Source organism: Stigmatopora argus, chromosome 4 (assembly GCF_051989625.1).
Source record: "Stigmatopora argus isolate UIUO_Sarg chromosome 4, RoL_Sarg_1.0, whole genome shotgun sequence".
NCBI lineage: Eukaryota > Metazoa > Chordata > Actinopteri > Syngnathiformes > Syngnathidae > Stigmatopora > Stigmatopora argus.
In genome coordinates, this window is record NC_135390.1 from 5,300,070 (window position 1) to 5,315,378 (window position 15,309).

The window sequence follows — 15,309 nt, forward strand, 5'->3', positions numbered from 1 at the left end:
ATTTTTTTTCTCATTATATTACTTTATTCATTTAATTGTTGCAGCAGTATTCTAAATAATCTCATCTTATTTCTGAACCACTTTATCCTCACTAGGGTCGCGGGGGGTGCTGGAGCCTATCCCAGCTGGCTTCGGGCCAGAGGCAGGGGACACTCTGATTTTGTGGTCAACCAGTCGCAGGAAACAAGGATATGGACAATCCCACTGTGACACCGACGCGCTAACCACTGAGCCGCTGGCCTGCCCTATTCTTAACAATGTTTAACTAAATTTTAAATAATTATAGATATGATGCTACTTTAAGTTAAAACTATTTAATTTTCTAAAAGGGAATAAAACTGCACTTTAAAAATATTCAAAACAATTGTATTGGAGCAAAAAAAATTTTTTAACCAATTATGTTTTTATATCATTTCTATAAAAGAGCCCAAGAAGTAGGAAACAAGTGGCAAATGGGTCTCCAACGTGCACCTCTCAAGTGGGCTCAACGGACCTCAGGACAGACATAGAGCCAGATGTGGTGATTGTGGGTGCCGGGGTCCTGGGCTCGGCAATGGCGGCCGTACTGGCGCGGGATGGCCGAAGGGTAACGGTGGTGGAGAGAGACCTGAAGGAGCCCGACAGGATAGTGGGGGAGCTTCTACAACCTGGAGGCTATCGAGCGCTTAAAGAGCTTGGCCTGGAAGGTTAGTCACACTGAGCATGAATCCTTGGAACTTTGTCCACAGTAAAGCCTTGTTCCTTACAATATTTGTTAAACTCATCTGATAAAAATGCTATTCGTAATGGGCTGTTTGCTTATTGCGGTTTTCATACCTTAATCCTTTTGCATTATATTGTATCTGAGAGGTTAGCACGTCGGCCTCACACTTCTGGCGTCCAGGGTTCGATCCCAGGTCGGTCCTCATTGTGTGGAGTTTGCATGTTCTCTCCTGCTTGCGGGCACTATGGTTTCCTCTCACATCTCAAAAACATGCATGGTATGCTGGTTGAACACTATAAATTGCCCCTTGCTATGAGTGTAAGCGTGAATGGGATAGGCTCCAGCACCGCCCGCAAGGTCTGTGAGGATAAGCGGTTCAGAAAATAAATGAACTGTATGTGAGCCAGTGGACCAAGTCCAAATTCTAGATTTTAGATAGTCCTTTTTGTGGTTTAGACCAGCTTCCTGAACTGCAAATAAATTGAATATAGGATGACTATGGCAACGTAATCACATTCCCTTCACCAACATTCATCTTCCATACCGCCCATCCTCGAAAGGGTTGCGGCGGTTGCTGGAGCCTAACCCAACTGTCTTCGGGCGCAAGGCAGACTACACCCAAGACTGGTCGCCTGTCAGTCATGGGCACACACAGAGACAGACAACCACTCACACTGCCACCGAGTGGGAATCGAACCAGGACTGCCCGCACAAAAGTCAGGAGGACTTGGGTGGCCCATCACCAACAAATTTAAGGAAACTCAACGACTTAAAATGTGATAACACGGCAATAGAAAAGTGTTTCTTAACCTAGTTGGAGCTGCCAGAGCCCACCAGTTTCATATGCGCATTCACCGAACCATACTTTAGTGTAAAATACAATATGATTTTTTTTTTAAAAATTCAATATATATGAATTCCTCGTAGCACTGATTGGCCAAGCAATGTCACAATCATCTGCAGCCAGTGATGGTCAAGCAGGGCATGTTATTGTGTATGGACATTATGAGTCAATGTGTCTTGATCTCTGCAACACAGGCTCAACGAAATGAAAAGTATCAAACAAACAAAAAAACATCAAGATAAATTTAAGGCAGCAGCATACAGGACACAAAGAATAAAACCTTAAAAGGGCAGAACGGAAACAGGGGAACTACTTTATATATAGAATCAAACTGCCAGATATCAAGCAACACAAGTGGTAAGCTAATAGGCTGACACTAGGGGAGGGCCAATGTGGATCGGTGGAGCTAACAAGTAATTATTCAGCAGGCAAAACAGGCACTAAAATACTGGCAAACCAGAACTGACCCTTTACTCAAACAAGACCACAGAATAATAATAATAATAATCGGACATAGGCCCTGTCGTCATTATCAACAACAAAAAAAGCCTACTTGTCATCACACCCAGAAACTGCGTATGACGAAATTGGTGGTGCTTCTCCATAAGCTGCGTTTACTCGGCAAAAAAAAGTTCCAGAAACTCTGGAAAGGGCCAAAACAAATGCTAAACAAATGCATTATCATGGTTGGCCAAACCTGCTTTGCGTATTGAGTGTTTTACACGAGGTCAAGTTTTATAAAACAGTGTTTCCCAACTGTCTTTGAGCTGCGGCGCACTTTTTGCATTGCAAAAATCTCAAGGCACACCACTATCTGAAATGTTCTAATTTGAATCTCTGTCGCCTTTATTTAGTATATAAAGTTATAGTGATCAATTTTTTATTAACAGGAATCAAAGAAACACAAAAAAACTATTTGTAATTCCTCGCACCGAGCTTACGCTGTCAAAAGTCCGCCAACCTTGAAACAACTTCGAGAGAACATGCAAACTCCACACAGGTGGACCGACCTGGATTTGAACACAGGTCCCCCACTGTGAGACCGACACGCTAACCACTCGGGCCGCCCTTATTTTCATGTTTATGTTCATCAATAACCTCATCATTGTCAGATTTATTAAATAAATCAAACTCAAATGTGAAGTAAAAATAAGTAATTTACCCCAGTCTTAATATTAGGTGAAAAGCAGTTTTGAGGTAACAGGCTTTTCGTCGCCAAAAGTTCATGCTCGTGAAACTAAACAACTTCTGCTTCACGTTACGTTAAAACAAAGCAACAAAATGACTTTATTCTTGTAATGTTAAAATTTGCAACTTAGAATATTACACTGGACTTATTGTTCATCATTGTTCAATTTTAATTGCAATGCATGACTTCTTGGCAGGTAATTTCCCACGGAAAATGTGACCATCGCTCACGGCACAGTGTTTGGGAAACACTCCTCTATAAAATAGAATAATGTTTAATGAGGCTGTCAAAAAAAATTGACAACAGAACATCAAAAATAGCTTTTAAATTTATATTTCATATTCTCTTTTCTTATAAAGTAAGGTAACATAGTTACTTTCATATTTGAATAAGGAGGAAAGTAATTTATTTACCTATTCACAGAAGTTTGAAGTTTCAAATTTGAAACAAAAAAAAGTTATTAATAGACTGATAATTTTTTTCTTTATCGTGATAACAATTTTTGTCACATCGCCTTGCTCACACTGGATGAACAAAAACTTGCCATGCCAGCATTGAACCTTGTACAGTATTATGAAGCCTAACTGAAAGAAAACGGTATGCCCCAACCAGGCTCAGTGGAGGGTCTGGATGCTCATCTGGTGAACGGTTACGTTATCCACGACATGGAAAGCAGCACAGAGGTGGAGATTCCTTACCCTCAGGCCAAGGAGAGCGTTCAATGCGGACGTGCTTTCCATCATGGCCGCTTCATCATGGGGCTGCGGAGGGCTGCCCAGGCTGAACCCAAGTAAGTTCCGTGTTGCAGTTGGCTTCCGTTTGTACCTAGAGGCATTCGTAAGTAGAGGTATGACTAAATAAAATTGGTGATGGAAAATTGAAATCAAACTCTTTTCTTTAATTAAAATACATAACCAACAACACGCAACCACAATTTTACTCCGGATTTAACTTTAGCATTCACATTTATTGACTTTAATTTAAAAATATCAACCACACGTTTGGAATATATTTTAATACAAATGATACAGTGCCCTTAGGTGTGACTGAATGTTGCTTGCAAAAATATGAAGATCCATCAGGTGTCACCGTTAGGCAATAGAGCAGGGGTTATGAAAATTTTTGACAGTGTCAAGTTCTCTCTACTTTCTTCAAATTTTGCCCCAAACTTGAAAAGGGGCCCCGATCTTTTCACAGCAGTAACGACTCAAATCCTTCCAGTTTACAGTTTTATTGAAGCTTATGGTGATAGGAAGTGAATAGGTTGAAAACCTTAAAGAAGGGGGAAAGGAGGAAGCATGTGACATCATTCAAGTTTCAAGTTACTATGTTGATCAAAGTGTTGCTCTTGAGTTTACTAATAACATCCTGAATTTACTACAGAAAAGCAGAAGAGCGTTCAAATGATAGAGTGGAAGTGAATGGTTACATTAACTGATTGAGTAAATCAAACACAAATATTCACTTTACAGAGATTGGTCGTAAGAGTAATCCAAGTTAAAGGAAAATACAAAGACTGCAACTTATGGTTGTGAGAAAACAAATTAAGCATCAATCAGCTGGCATCTAGGTGGTACTTATTTTTTTATCCTACCAGTTGCGTGTGATCGGGTTTGAAGGGTATTTCTTGCTCTTTTCTCACCTGTCTCCTTTCAAGGCTGGACTCTGAATTTATATCCTGTCTCATGCCTTATGATCTCAGGCAGGAAATGAGGTGAGGTGACTTTGATTGGGTTTTCTTTTCTGCCCCCTGTTGGCCTGGAGGAGGGGCAGACATATCGTCTCCATAGTTGACTTGACACCTCCCACTTGGCATCTTGGTTCTTGAACCCAGAGAGGTCACACAGTTACTGGTTGTTCATCGTTCATTTCTTTGTTGGTTTATATTTGTTCTTCCTCAGGTATCAGGACAATGATGTGTCGTACATCTCTATGCAGAATTGTGGAAGGGATTTTTGTGGGGGTTTTCTTTGCCTGATCAGATTTGGTAGTAGAGACGGGGTAGCTTGGGAAGGTCTTGACGTGTACATCTCTGACGATGCCTTTCATGTCAGGGACGACACTATCGACTCGTCCAAGCTTATACTGGCCCATTAGAGCATTTTGGTCGGCCAGCCAGACAATATCTCCTGTGGCTACATTTCTGTTCGTTGTGTGCGACTTGCTTCGGATGAACAAATTGGGTCCCGCCAGCTGGCTCCACTTCTTCCAGAATCGGTCGACTTCGGTCTGGATGGCTCTAAGTCTTTTGTAGGGGTATCCTTGAAAGTCGAAGCTTCCTACATCTCCCTTGGGTCCTGTTCTTCCCAGCAGAAGAGAGTTTGGGCTGATGTAGTCTATACACTCCTCACGACTTTGAGTTCTGGCGTCAATGGGTCTTTCGTTGGCCAGGTTGGCCGCCATGTAGAGGAAGGTTTGGAACTCACTCCATGTGAAGCATCTGTCTCCTCCCAGGTTGTGCAGGGCACGTTTTACAGTGCGTACTGCGGCCTCGGCAGCTCCATTTCGGTGTGGGGAGTCAGCAGGGTGGAGTTTCCAGTTCCATTCCGTTCCATGTGTGGAGGCTTCATCCTCAACTTTGGATGCTTCCAGCTTCCTCTGGAAGGCATGCAATTCTTTGAGGGCTGGCCTGGCGCCCATGAAGTTTTTCCCTGGATCTGACCATATCTTCTTTGGGTGTCCCCTTAATGCTGCAAATCTCTTGTAGGCCAACAGGAAGCCTTCAAATGACAGGTCATTTACAACATCTGTGTGTAGGGCTCGGGATGCCATGCAGCAGAAAACTAGTCCCCATACTTTGAGTCCTGATCTCTTCTTCACCTCATTCTTCACTTCATAAGGACCAAACAGGTCCACAGTTGCGTATTGAAATGGTCTGGCTGGTGTCATTCGCTCGGATGGGAGGTCACTCATGATTTGTTAGCATCTTTGGGCTTTGTTTTTTCTGCAAGTTACACAATCATTTACGATCTTCTGAGCCAATCTTCAGCCTTTTATAACCCACACTTTCTTCCTCATTCGCAAGAGTATACCTGCTGTTTCTTCATGGTTTGCGTTGTGGGTTTCTTGTGCCAGAAGAGAAGATATCCATGCATCATGGGGTAAAATTGGTACGGCAGTTTTGTCGTTGTCAAAGATTTGGAATCTTCCTCCACAGACCAAGAGTTCAGTCTCCGCCTCTTTGTATACAGCCAACCTGTTGAGGGTGGTGTCTTGGAAGGATGCACCCTCTTGGGCTGCCTGGAAGAGGTCTCTCTTTGAATCTTCATACTCAGTGTAAGTACAGCTTGCTTGGCTCTGGACTCTATCTGGTCTGATGAAAGTCAATGCCTCTTTGGTTTACTTGTAGTTGGGTTTTGTCCCAATACACTTTTCCATTTTGTTGCAGCTCTCCATACCCAGGCTATGACCCCGATCAACTTGGTTAGGCTGCTGAATTTCCTTACATTGATCAGTTCTTTCACAGCAGATCCGGCTGGAGGTCTTCGGTCTCGGGGCTCATCTCCGCTTGCAGCCTCTTGTGGGATACTCCGATCTTCCCCATTCGTGGCATGCGTCGGATTACTTGTTCCGGCAAATGGTGCATCGCTCGTATCTCTTTGCGTCTGTGACCTGGTCTGTACTGCTGTGAAAGATTTCCTTTGGAGTTTATTAATTCCTTCCCTTGCATAGGCAGCGACTTCTTTGGCCGACTTCTTTGGCCACTCTCCTATGGGCAGCCTTAAGAATTCGGGTCCATTTTGCCACGTGGAGCCCTCTCTGAGGTCCTCTGGGGCAAATCCTCTTGTTAGTATGTCCGCTACATTGAGGTCTTCTGAATTTCTCCGACTCTGTTCGCAAAGAAAGTTTGATATCCGTAACTGTCTCTTTGGATTGCTCCTAACACAGTTTGACTGTCTACTAGTTGGACCCATTTTTCAATCTCCATTCGACTGTGCTTTTCGATGCATCTTCTGAGGCGAGCCACATAGACAGCGCCACATATTTCAGCTTTTACTGGTTCTCCCTTCTGGTCAAGTGGTGCGAGTTTCGCCTTGGACTCGACGAGTCTGACTTCGATGCCCGTCGCTGTCTCCCATCTGAGGTACACCACGGCTCCATAACTCTGGTCACTTCCGTCAGAGAATGTCACTCCCCACGGTTTTCGGGTCCAGTTCCGCGGTGTGAGGCTCCTGTGGAAGGTAACTTGGCTGAGACGCACGTATTCTTCAAATAACTGGATTGCTTCTTCCCTCAACTTTTCCGATAGAGGTTTTTCCCATGTGTCTTGGGTTCTGCTGGCTCCAGCTTCTTGGAAAGCTTTCCTGACCAGAATGGCACCCTTCTGTTTGGCGGGGATGACAAGGCCTATCGGATCATAGAGGCCAGCTACCTGGCTTAGTAATTGTCTCCTAGTCAGTGGTTTGGGAGTGTTTTCTCTCACCTCTTCTTCCAGGAGGTTTTGGCCCACCCTCATTTTCTTTCTTCTCTTTGAGAAGTTAACGGAGGTCATTGGGTAGGTACAGTTCGTCACTTTCAACAATGTAGCCGACTCCAAGGGCTTTGTCATCTCCTCTTCTTTGATTTGGTAGAATGAGTATTGGATTGGATTGGATAACTTTATTCATCCCGTATTCGTGAAATTTCATTGTGGCAGTAGCAAGAGGGTGATTAGACAGAACAACAAAGCCAAAGCACAAAGTACAAAGCAAATCAAAGTAAATGGGATCATTGAGAATCACCAAATCAAATCATTATGAAAAGCAGCAAAAACACAAAACGAGCAAGAGTGGACGATTGCTGGATGATGCTCCTGTTGTGAGTATCTCCCTCCCACTTTGACCTGACCGGAGCCAGGGTTTGAGGATGAAGCCACCTGTTTTCAGGATCTCTTCAACTTTTTTGGTGTATCCATCCAGTTTTTCCAAGTCGTTATGAGAGGTGAGCACATCGTCAACATAAGAATCTTCCTCCAGGATTCTGCACTCCTCTTTTAGGTGAGTAAACGTGGGTAGCTTTGCAGTCTCTCTCATTGCCAGCTGTGCAATGCATCCTGCTGGACGATCGCCAATGTTGACTCGGGTGATGGCATACTCCTCAATTTCACTGTCTTCGGTGTTTCTCCAAAGGAATCTGTGGAGGTGCATTTCTGGTTCTTCCAACCACACTGAGTTGTACATCTTCTTGATGTCTCCAAGTGCTGCATGCACTCCTCTTCTGAATCTGAGTAAAACTGCTCGGATCGGGTTGAGGACGTCTGGTCCTTTCAACAGGATATCGTTCATGCTAAGTCCCTTGAACTTCTGGCTGCTGTTCCAGACTAGGCGCACTGGTGTGGTTACGGAGTGGGGGTTTGGCGCTACCAACTGGCTAACGTACCACACCGCTCCTCTCCAATTGGTGATCATTTCTTTGCTGAGTTTCTTTGCTGCTCCTCTTTCCACCATTTCATGGACTTGGGATGCGTATGCCACTTTCCACTGGGTATCTTTTTTGAGTTGTTTCTCTGTCCTCAGAAAGGTTGCTTCTACTCCGCTTCTGTTGTTGGGTAGAGAGAAGGGGTCTTCGATCCATGGGTATTTCGTATCCCAGTGAGGTTGGTCGACGTGATCATCGGTGGTGACATAGGTGACGCCTTTTCTGATGATTTGCAGCTCTCTTTCCTCACTCAGTGTCATCTCCTTGCCTCCTGGCTGGCAGTTGCCACATCTGCATCCTCCGCACTTTGGTTCGCAGGCTGCCCCGATACTGTCCCATTTCCACCAGTTGAGGAATTCTTTGTCTATGACAGTGCTTCTAGTTTCAGCTTTGAATTCCTCTGGTGCTCTGAGTTCCTGGTATTTCACAGCTGTGGCCCTCATGGACCGTGCAAAGTGTGTTCTGGATGTGCGAGCTGCCACACTCTTCCTCAAAGAGGTCTGGGTGCGTTCCGCCAACGGTCTTTCCCAATGGTCCGTCCCACAAGACGAGGTCGCCGATCACTTTCACCCTCTGTGGTGCGAGGCGTCCTTCCCGGTGACCGATGAGCAGCTCGACCCGCTCTGGCCTGTGCAGGTCCTCTAAGCTGACATCTGGGAAGAACCCTTTCAGTTCTTCAGGTTTGACAGTCCTACTTATCCTGGCTATTTCTTTCAAACCATAACAGGTGAGTTCATGGTCTCTTTGCGTCCCCGTGGGTGTCTTGGTTCTCACTCGGAGCTGATATTTTTTTGTTCTTTCTTTCAGAACCATCCACCCAACACCGTGGACATAGAATGGAATAGAGTGACCTCACTTCTGAGGTTGAGCCTTTTGGCTGCGCTGTGGGTAATGTAGTTTGTGTCAGACGCCAAGTCAATCAGTGTTCCAATTTTCTGACCTGCATTGGTTGTTACTTCGAGGAGCATAAGCATCACTGGGAGTTCCGCCCCTTCACTATGACCCATTGCTACTTGTCGGTGCAGAGCGAACTTGCCGAAACATTGGTGAAGACTCTCTTGAATTCTTCTGCCGCTTCGGGGGACATTGTAGACACGAATCGCTGTTGTTCTTCTGTCAATTCGTGCCTCCCCACGTTTGGTCTTGGTATCGCGTCTCCTTTTTGACACAGGAAAAAGTGATGGTCTCTCTTGCAGCTCTGTTTCCTGCACAAGTAAGTGTCCTTGCATTTGCTTTCATCCTTGTGACACCCTAGGCACTTTTTGCAGGCTCCCAACCTTTCAACAGCACTCAACTTGTCTTTTGGTCTCAGGTTTTTGAACATCCTGCAGAAGAAAAGCTTCTCTCTGTGCCCCTCATCCCCACAGACGACACATCCCCCTTTACTCGTGGACTTGGTTGAGGCGTACCTCCTGGATTCATTTGGCCTGGGTTCGACTGATCTTTTCTCGGGCTTCCGACATGTTTTAAGCTGCTCAATACTCTCCAAGACCCCCTCTTGGTCCTTCAGGTACCTTAGGAGGTTGTCGAAGTGGTTGTCTGAGGTGACTCCATTAGCTGGGTTGGTCATGAAGACTAACCAGTCTCTCATTATTGCTTCTGGTAATTTACTCTCTATTGATCTGATTACAAGCGGATTTTTGATGGCTACAGTGTTTTCGAGTTCTATGAGGTCGTTGAGGGCCTTTTCGATTGCTTGGATCATGTCAATCACTTTCCGGGGTTGGTCTGATGTCAGGATGGGGATTTTATCCAGGTCCCCAACGATCTCCAAAGCTATTGTTGTTTTGTTTCTCTCATTCCCTGCCCCCCTCGGACCTTCGTAGGTGTTCTGCCTTCCTTACATTGAAGATGACATTTGTTTTCTTAGGTTTCCCAGTCTCCTATCCAGGGTGGCTTTTGCTTCATCTGGGATCCATTCTTCCCATTCCCTGAGTGCTGTCGCGAAATCATTTATGCGTCTTTTAGCATAGCATACTCGGAATTCATAGGCGTACTTATATGCCGCAGACACTGGGGTCTCAAGGGCCTTTTCGCTGTATGATTCTGCTTCCTCGATTGCGATCGAGAGCTCAAGTCTACCATATCTATCCCAGAGATTTGATTGTACTGTTTTCCTTACTTCTGTCAGCTTGGTTTCACAGTCTTCTTTGGTCTTCTTTATTTTCGCCAGTTGCTGCTTCTCCAATCTCTCTTCTCTATCTTCCTCATCATCTCCCAGTTCAGCTAGGAGGCCGAGTTTGTAATGGCTTTTGGTGCAATTCACCTCTCGTGCATTTGCATAGAGCATATTGTATTCCTTCAGCAACTCAGATTTTACCAGTTGTTTTGCCTCTTCTCCTAAGTAAGTGGCTTGATTGATGAAGGCTATTTTTGCTCTGGTCATTTCGGACTTTAGCAGCTCAATTGTTTTCCCAGTGGCTTCTTCCGCCATGGCTTGAGCTTTAGTTTGCTCTTGAGGCTTTTCCTCTTGCTCTCGAGGCTTTGCCCCGCTCGAGGCTTTTCCGACGACTGCGTTGGCTTTGACTCCAGGCCTTTAATCCTATGTCTTTAATGCCACACTGGTTTTCAACTGTCAAGTTCTCTCTACTTTCTTCAAATTTTGCCCCAAACTTGAAAAGGGCCCCCGATCTTTTCACAGCAGTAACGACTCAAATCCTTCCAGTTTACAGTTTTATTGAAGCTTATGGTGATAGGAAGTGAATAGGTTGAAAACCTTAAAGAAGGAAGCATGTGACATCATTCAAGTTTCAAGTTACTATGTTGATCAAAGTGTTGCTCTTGAGTTTACTAATAACATCCTGAATTTACTACAGAAAAGCAGAAGAGCGTTCAAATGATAGAGTGGAAGTGAATGGGTACATTAACTGATTGAGTAAATCAAACACAAATATTCACTTTACAAAGATTGGTCGTAAGAGTAATCCAAGTTAAAGGAAACTACAAAGACTACAACTTATGGTTGTGAGAAAACAAATTAAGCATCAATCAGCTGGCATCTAGGTGGTACTTATTTTTTATCCTACCAGTTGCGTGTGATTGGGTTTGAAGGGTATTTCTTGCTCCTTTCTCGCCTGTCTCCTTTCAAGGCTGGACTCTGAATTTATATCCTGGCTCATGCCTTATGATCTCAGGCAGGAAATGAGGTGAGGTGACTTTGATTGGGTTTTCTTTTCTGCCCCCTGTTGGGCTGGAGGAGGGGCAGACATTTAACCTTCTATAAAACCACTGTAGAGAGCATCCTGGCGTACGGCATCACAGTGTGGTACGCTGGAAGCACGGTGGCAGACAAAAAGGCCGTGCAGAAAGTGATTAACACTGCCCAGAGGATTGTCGGCTGCTCTCTGCCCTCACTGGAAGACATTGCCAGCCCTCGTTACCTCAGCAGAGCCAAGAACATCATAGGGGACCCTTACCACCCTGGTCACAATCTGTTCCAGCTGCTGCCCTCTGGCAGACGCTATAGGTCCCACAAAGCACGGACAAATAGGCTTAAGGACAGTTTTTTCCCCACATCCATCAGACATCTAAACTCGCGGTAACATAACACACATTCCCTTCTGCGGTAATATTAAAAGAGGTTTGGGTGGTGATCTGCCTCCTACTAGCTGACTGAAGTAAGGTAAGTGGAAGACAGTGAGAGGTAAGCGAGAGGTAAGCGACCTGTATCCACAATAGCAGAATGCCAAATTACAAGTCCGTAACTACACTGATTTAGGTCTTTTGCCGAGTAAACGTAGCTTATGGAGAAGCACCATCAATTTCGTCACACGCAGTTTCTGCGTGTGATGACAAGTAGGCTTTTTGTGTTGTGATAACGACAACAGGGGCCTATGTCCGATTATTATTATATCTTCTCCATAGTTGACTTGACAGACAGAGAGAGCCATAAAAATTCATATTTTCAAATGTTATTCCTTGAGAGCCATAATCAAAATTGAAAAGTAAAAATACATGAAAATATGTGCCCTCTTTAGTCATTTCACAACTTTTAAAGGACAAAATGTCTCCGAATTCTTTTGAAAATATTGTTACGAATGTTACTAATCAATAAGTATTAATGGGAATATGCATGCAGAAGACTTTGATCTTACTGAATCATTTCCATCCCTGCTTGCCTTTGTGCATTTGTGTTTGCGCGCCCCCTAGTGTCACATTCATCGAAGGCACGGTGACCACTTTGGAGGACGAGGATGGCTGTGTGACAGGAATTCATTACAAGGATAAAAACAGCGGGGACGTGAAGGTATGCAGCGGACATAATTTTCATTTTGAACATTTGCTCATGAGATCTTGTCAACAGGAAGTTCATGCAGCGCTGACCGTGGTGGCTGATGGATGCTTCTCCAAATTCAGGAAGAATCTGGTCTCAGGAAAAGCTCACACTTCTTCTCACTTTGTTGGCTGCCTCATGAAGGTGCGCACACATGCACGTGCAGATCCATTTTATTGATCTAATAATTTCCTGTTGCTCTCCTTAGGACTGCCCCCAGTTTAAAGCCAATCACGCTGAGTTAGTGCTGGCCGATCCCAGCCCCGTGCTGATCTATCAGATCTCCTCCAATCACACAAGAGTTCTTGTGGACATAAGAGGGGAGATGCCACGAAACCTTCCACAGTACCTCGCCGAGAAAATACACCCTCAATTGCCGGGTAAAGTCACAACAGACACTCGAATGCACTTTAAGCACTGCCAGTTTGAAGGGCAATCCAAATCAACGGGGTAGAATCTTAGTTCCATGGCATAGTCTGCATATACATGGCACGTTTGATGGCTTTGGTATTTATAATAGGGCTGAATGGACTTTGATGTGAACTATCACAGGTACACGCTGGAAGCAGAGCTAACCTTAAGGGTCTGGCTGAAATGTTGCCATCGCTTACACTTGGGTATTGATTTGTCGGATTTCTACATTTTGGGGCCGAGTGATGAAGCCTCTGTGCTCTCTCTTCAGAGCATTTAAAGGACGCTTTCATGGAGGCGCTACAGAACGACCGTGTCCGGTCCATGCCTGCCAGCTACCTCCCCCCGTCCACTGTCAACAAGTCAGGTACCTACTCATACAGAAGCTGCCCGCTTGTGCTTGGAAATGAATTGATGTTGGGAGAGAAAAAAATACCGTATGTTCTCGGATATAAGCCGGATATAAATATTTTAATCCATGATGACTGTACGACTCAGCTGAAAAAAAAACTGAGGTGCGTAGAAAAACAAAAAACGAAACAAAAATATCTGAGATTTAATGGTCCAATTACCAAACCAAAGTAGAACTTTATGGGCATTTTTGAAAGGCCAGTGTACATATTTTAAATCCACTGTGCATGTTAACGTGCATGTTGTGCAATCTTAAAACCAACTGTATGTATACATGTGCATGTATGTATATGTATACTTATGTATGTATATATATATATATATATATATATACATATATAGGTATGTATGTGTATATATATATGCGTATATGTATATAATGTATATATATATATATATATATATATATATATATATATATATATATATATATATATATATATATACACGTATTGTGTGTGTGTGCGTGCATATATATCCGTATATATAGATGTATATATTTCAGCAACAGTTATTTATTTATTAACTTATTTATTATCCATTTATGTCTAAAATGTTTTTTCCTGTGTGTCTGTATTCTCACCCTCTTGCCACTGTGACAGTAAAATTTCCCAAATACGGGATGAATAAAGTTATCTAATCTAATGTTCAAGAATATCACTCACTATAGGTACATGCAGTTAAGGACATGTGACCCAGTTGATGCACGTGGTTTGCAGGCGTATTGCTCCTGGGTGACGCTTACAACATGAGACACCCTTTGACTGGCGGAGGGATGAGCGTCGCTCTCAATGATGTCCGCATCTGGAGGAGCCTGCTTTGGAACATTCCAGACCTAAGAGATGACAGAGCCCTGTTGCAGGTGAAAGCAGATGTCGAGACCTATAATTGGCAATTATTATTTTTTAAAGTGCAAGCTACAAACCCCGTTTAACAATTTACACAAAGGGGCACGCCCATGATTGACTGGATGTTAAAAGAAAAGACAGCGGCATAAACCCTTTGGCAAAGCGTCAGCTCAGTGATATTCAAAATACAATGTTGTAATGAGCTTTTTCTGTGTTGAAATTTGCCAATCCTTTCTCTCACCTAATAGGCAAAGAAGAAATTTCACTGGGAGCGCAAGTCATCACATTCTTTCGTGGTGAACGTGTTGGCCCAGGCCTTATACGAGCTATTTGCAGCCACAGACGGTGAGCGTCGGAATCCAACAAACCTCGGTAGCACGACAAAGAAAATATTTGTCACGTTGGTGTGTTTTGAGCAGAGTCACTGCACGAGCTAAGAAAAGCCTGCTTTCGATACTTCAAACTTGGAGGAGAGTGCATTGCTGGTCCAATTGGACTCCTATCAGTGTACGTACGATAACATACCTGGGTGCCTTTGACGTTTCTGTCAATTAACAAATTCCATTTTTGCCCCCCACCCCAGTTTGTCACCCAGACCAATGATCCTTATCGGACACTTTTTTGCCGTTGCCTTGTACGCCGTGTATTTCAACTTCAAGTCAGAGTCCTGGAGCACCAAACACAGAGCTTTATTTAAAAGTGTCACAATTCTCTTCCGAGCATGCACTGTCATGTTCCCGCTCATCTACTCTGAGCTCAAGTACCTGGTGTACTGAAGCATTCTTCCATGGGGTACACAGACTTTTGCAAAAGTAGTACTATTTTTTTTAGATGTCTTCACATGGGACTGCCTTCACCATCAGCAAAAATCAAGTGAATTATTACAAATGAGGACTTCATCGACAGTATACATGTTGACTTGGCGAAATGTCTTTGTTTTTATAAATCCCCAACCGTTTGCTACATATCTATATTGGAAGGGTGCGAAAGATTTTTTTTTCCTCCTCCACTTCTAATTTGTCATGGTGAAACTGTTATTCTTATAATCACAATGTAAAGAAAATATTTTTGGGACTAAAGCTTCATATTGAATATTAGTCTCATTAAACGTAAACTGATTTATTTTGGTCAAATCTGGTCTTGTCTTCCTTTGGAAAATATTTCCATTGTTCAATATGTACATAAAAGTAGCTACAGAACATGAATACAGCTCGGTTCAAATCGCGTTTTTTT

At 43.7% G+C, this 15,309-nt stretch overlaps 2 protein-coding genes across 5 annotated transcripts in view; one reads left to right on the top strand and one right to left on the bottom strand.

The window, feature by feature from the left end:
- The window catches only part of LOC144073424 (uncharacterized), a 17,702-nt gene extending 6,298 nt beyond the window's left edge, over positions 1 to 11,404 (bottom strand). The window contains exons 1-3 of one of the 4 annotated variants that reach the window (XM_077599224.1): positions 4,331 to 7,220; positions 3,435 to 3,561; positions 2,888 to 2,991 (exon numbers count right to left, since the gene is read on the bottom strand). In XM_077599224.1, coding sequence (XP_077455350.1) covers positions 4,618 to 5,649 — 1,032 coding nt within the window. In that variant the 5' untranslated portion in view covers positions 5,650 to 7,220 and the 3' untranslated portion in view covers positions 2,888 to 2,991; positions 3,435 to 3,561; positions 4,331 to 4,617. Of the gene's footprint in view, positions 1 to 2,887; positions 2,992 to 3,434; positions 3,562 to 4,330; positions 7,221 to 11,159 lie in introns of those variants that run through there. The other 3 variants (XR_013300077.1, XM_077599223.1, XM_077599222.1) reach the window with 3 other exon arrangements.
- The window catches only part of sqlea (squalene epoxidase a), a 17,552-nt gene extending 2,343 nt beyond the window's left edge, over positions 1 to 15,209 (top strand). The window contains exons 2-11 of the mRNA XM_077599221.1: positions 425 to 686; positions 3,349 to 3,526; positions 12,283 to 12,379; positions 12,437 to 12,550; positions 12,615 to 12,786; positions 13,089 to 13,184; positions 13,948 to 14,090; positions 14,325 to 14,421; positions 14,496 to 14,583; positions 14,660 to 15,209. Coding sequence (XP_077455347.1) covers positions 425 to 686; positions 3,349 to 3,526; positions 12,283 to 12,379; positions 12,437 to 12,550; positions 12,615 to 12,786; positions 13,089 to 13,184; positions 13,948 to 14,090; positions 14,325 to 14,421; positions 14,496 to 14,583; positions 14,660 to 14,852 — 1,440 coding nt within the window. The 3' untranslated portion in view covers positions 14,853 to 15,209. The remainder of the gene's footprint in view (positions 1 to 424; positions 687 to 3,348; positions 3,527 to 12,282; positions 12,380 to 12,436; positions 12,551 to 12,614; positions 12,787 to 13,088; positions 13,185 to 13,947; positions 14,091 to 14,324; positions 14,422 to 14,495; positions 14,584 to 14,659) is intronic.
- Positions 15,210 to 15,309: the final 100 nt, after the last annotated feature.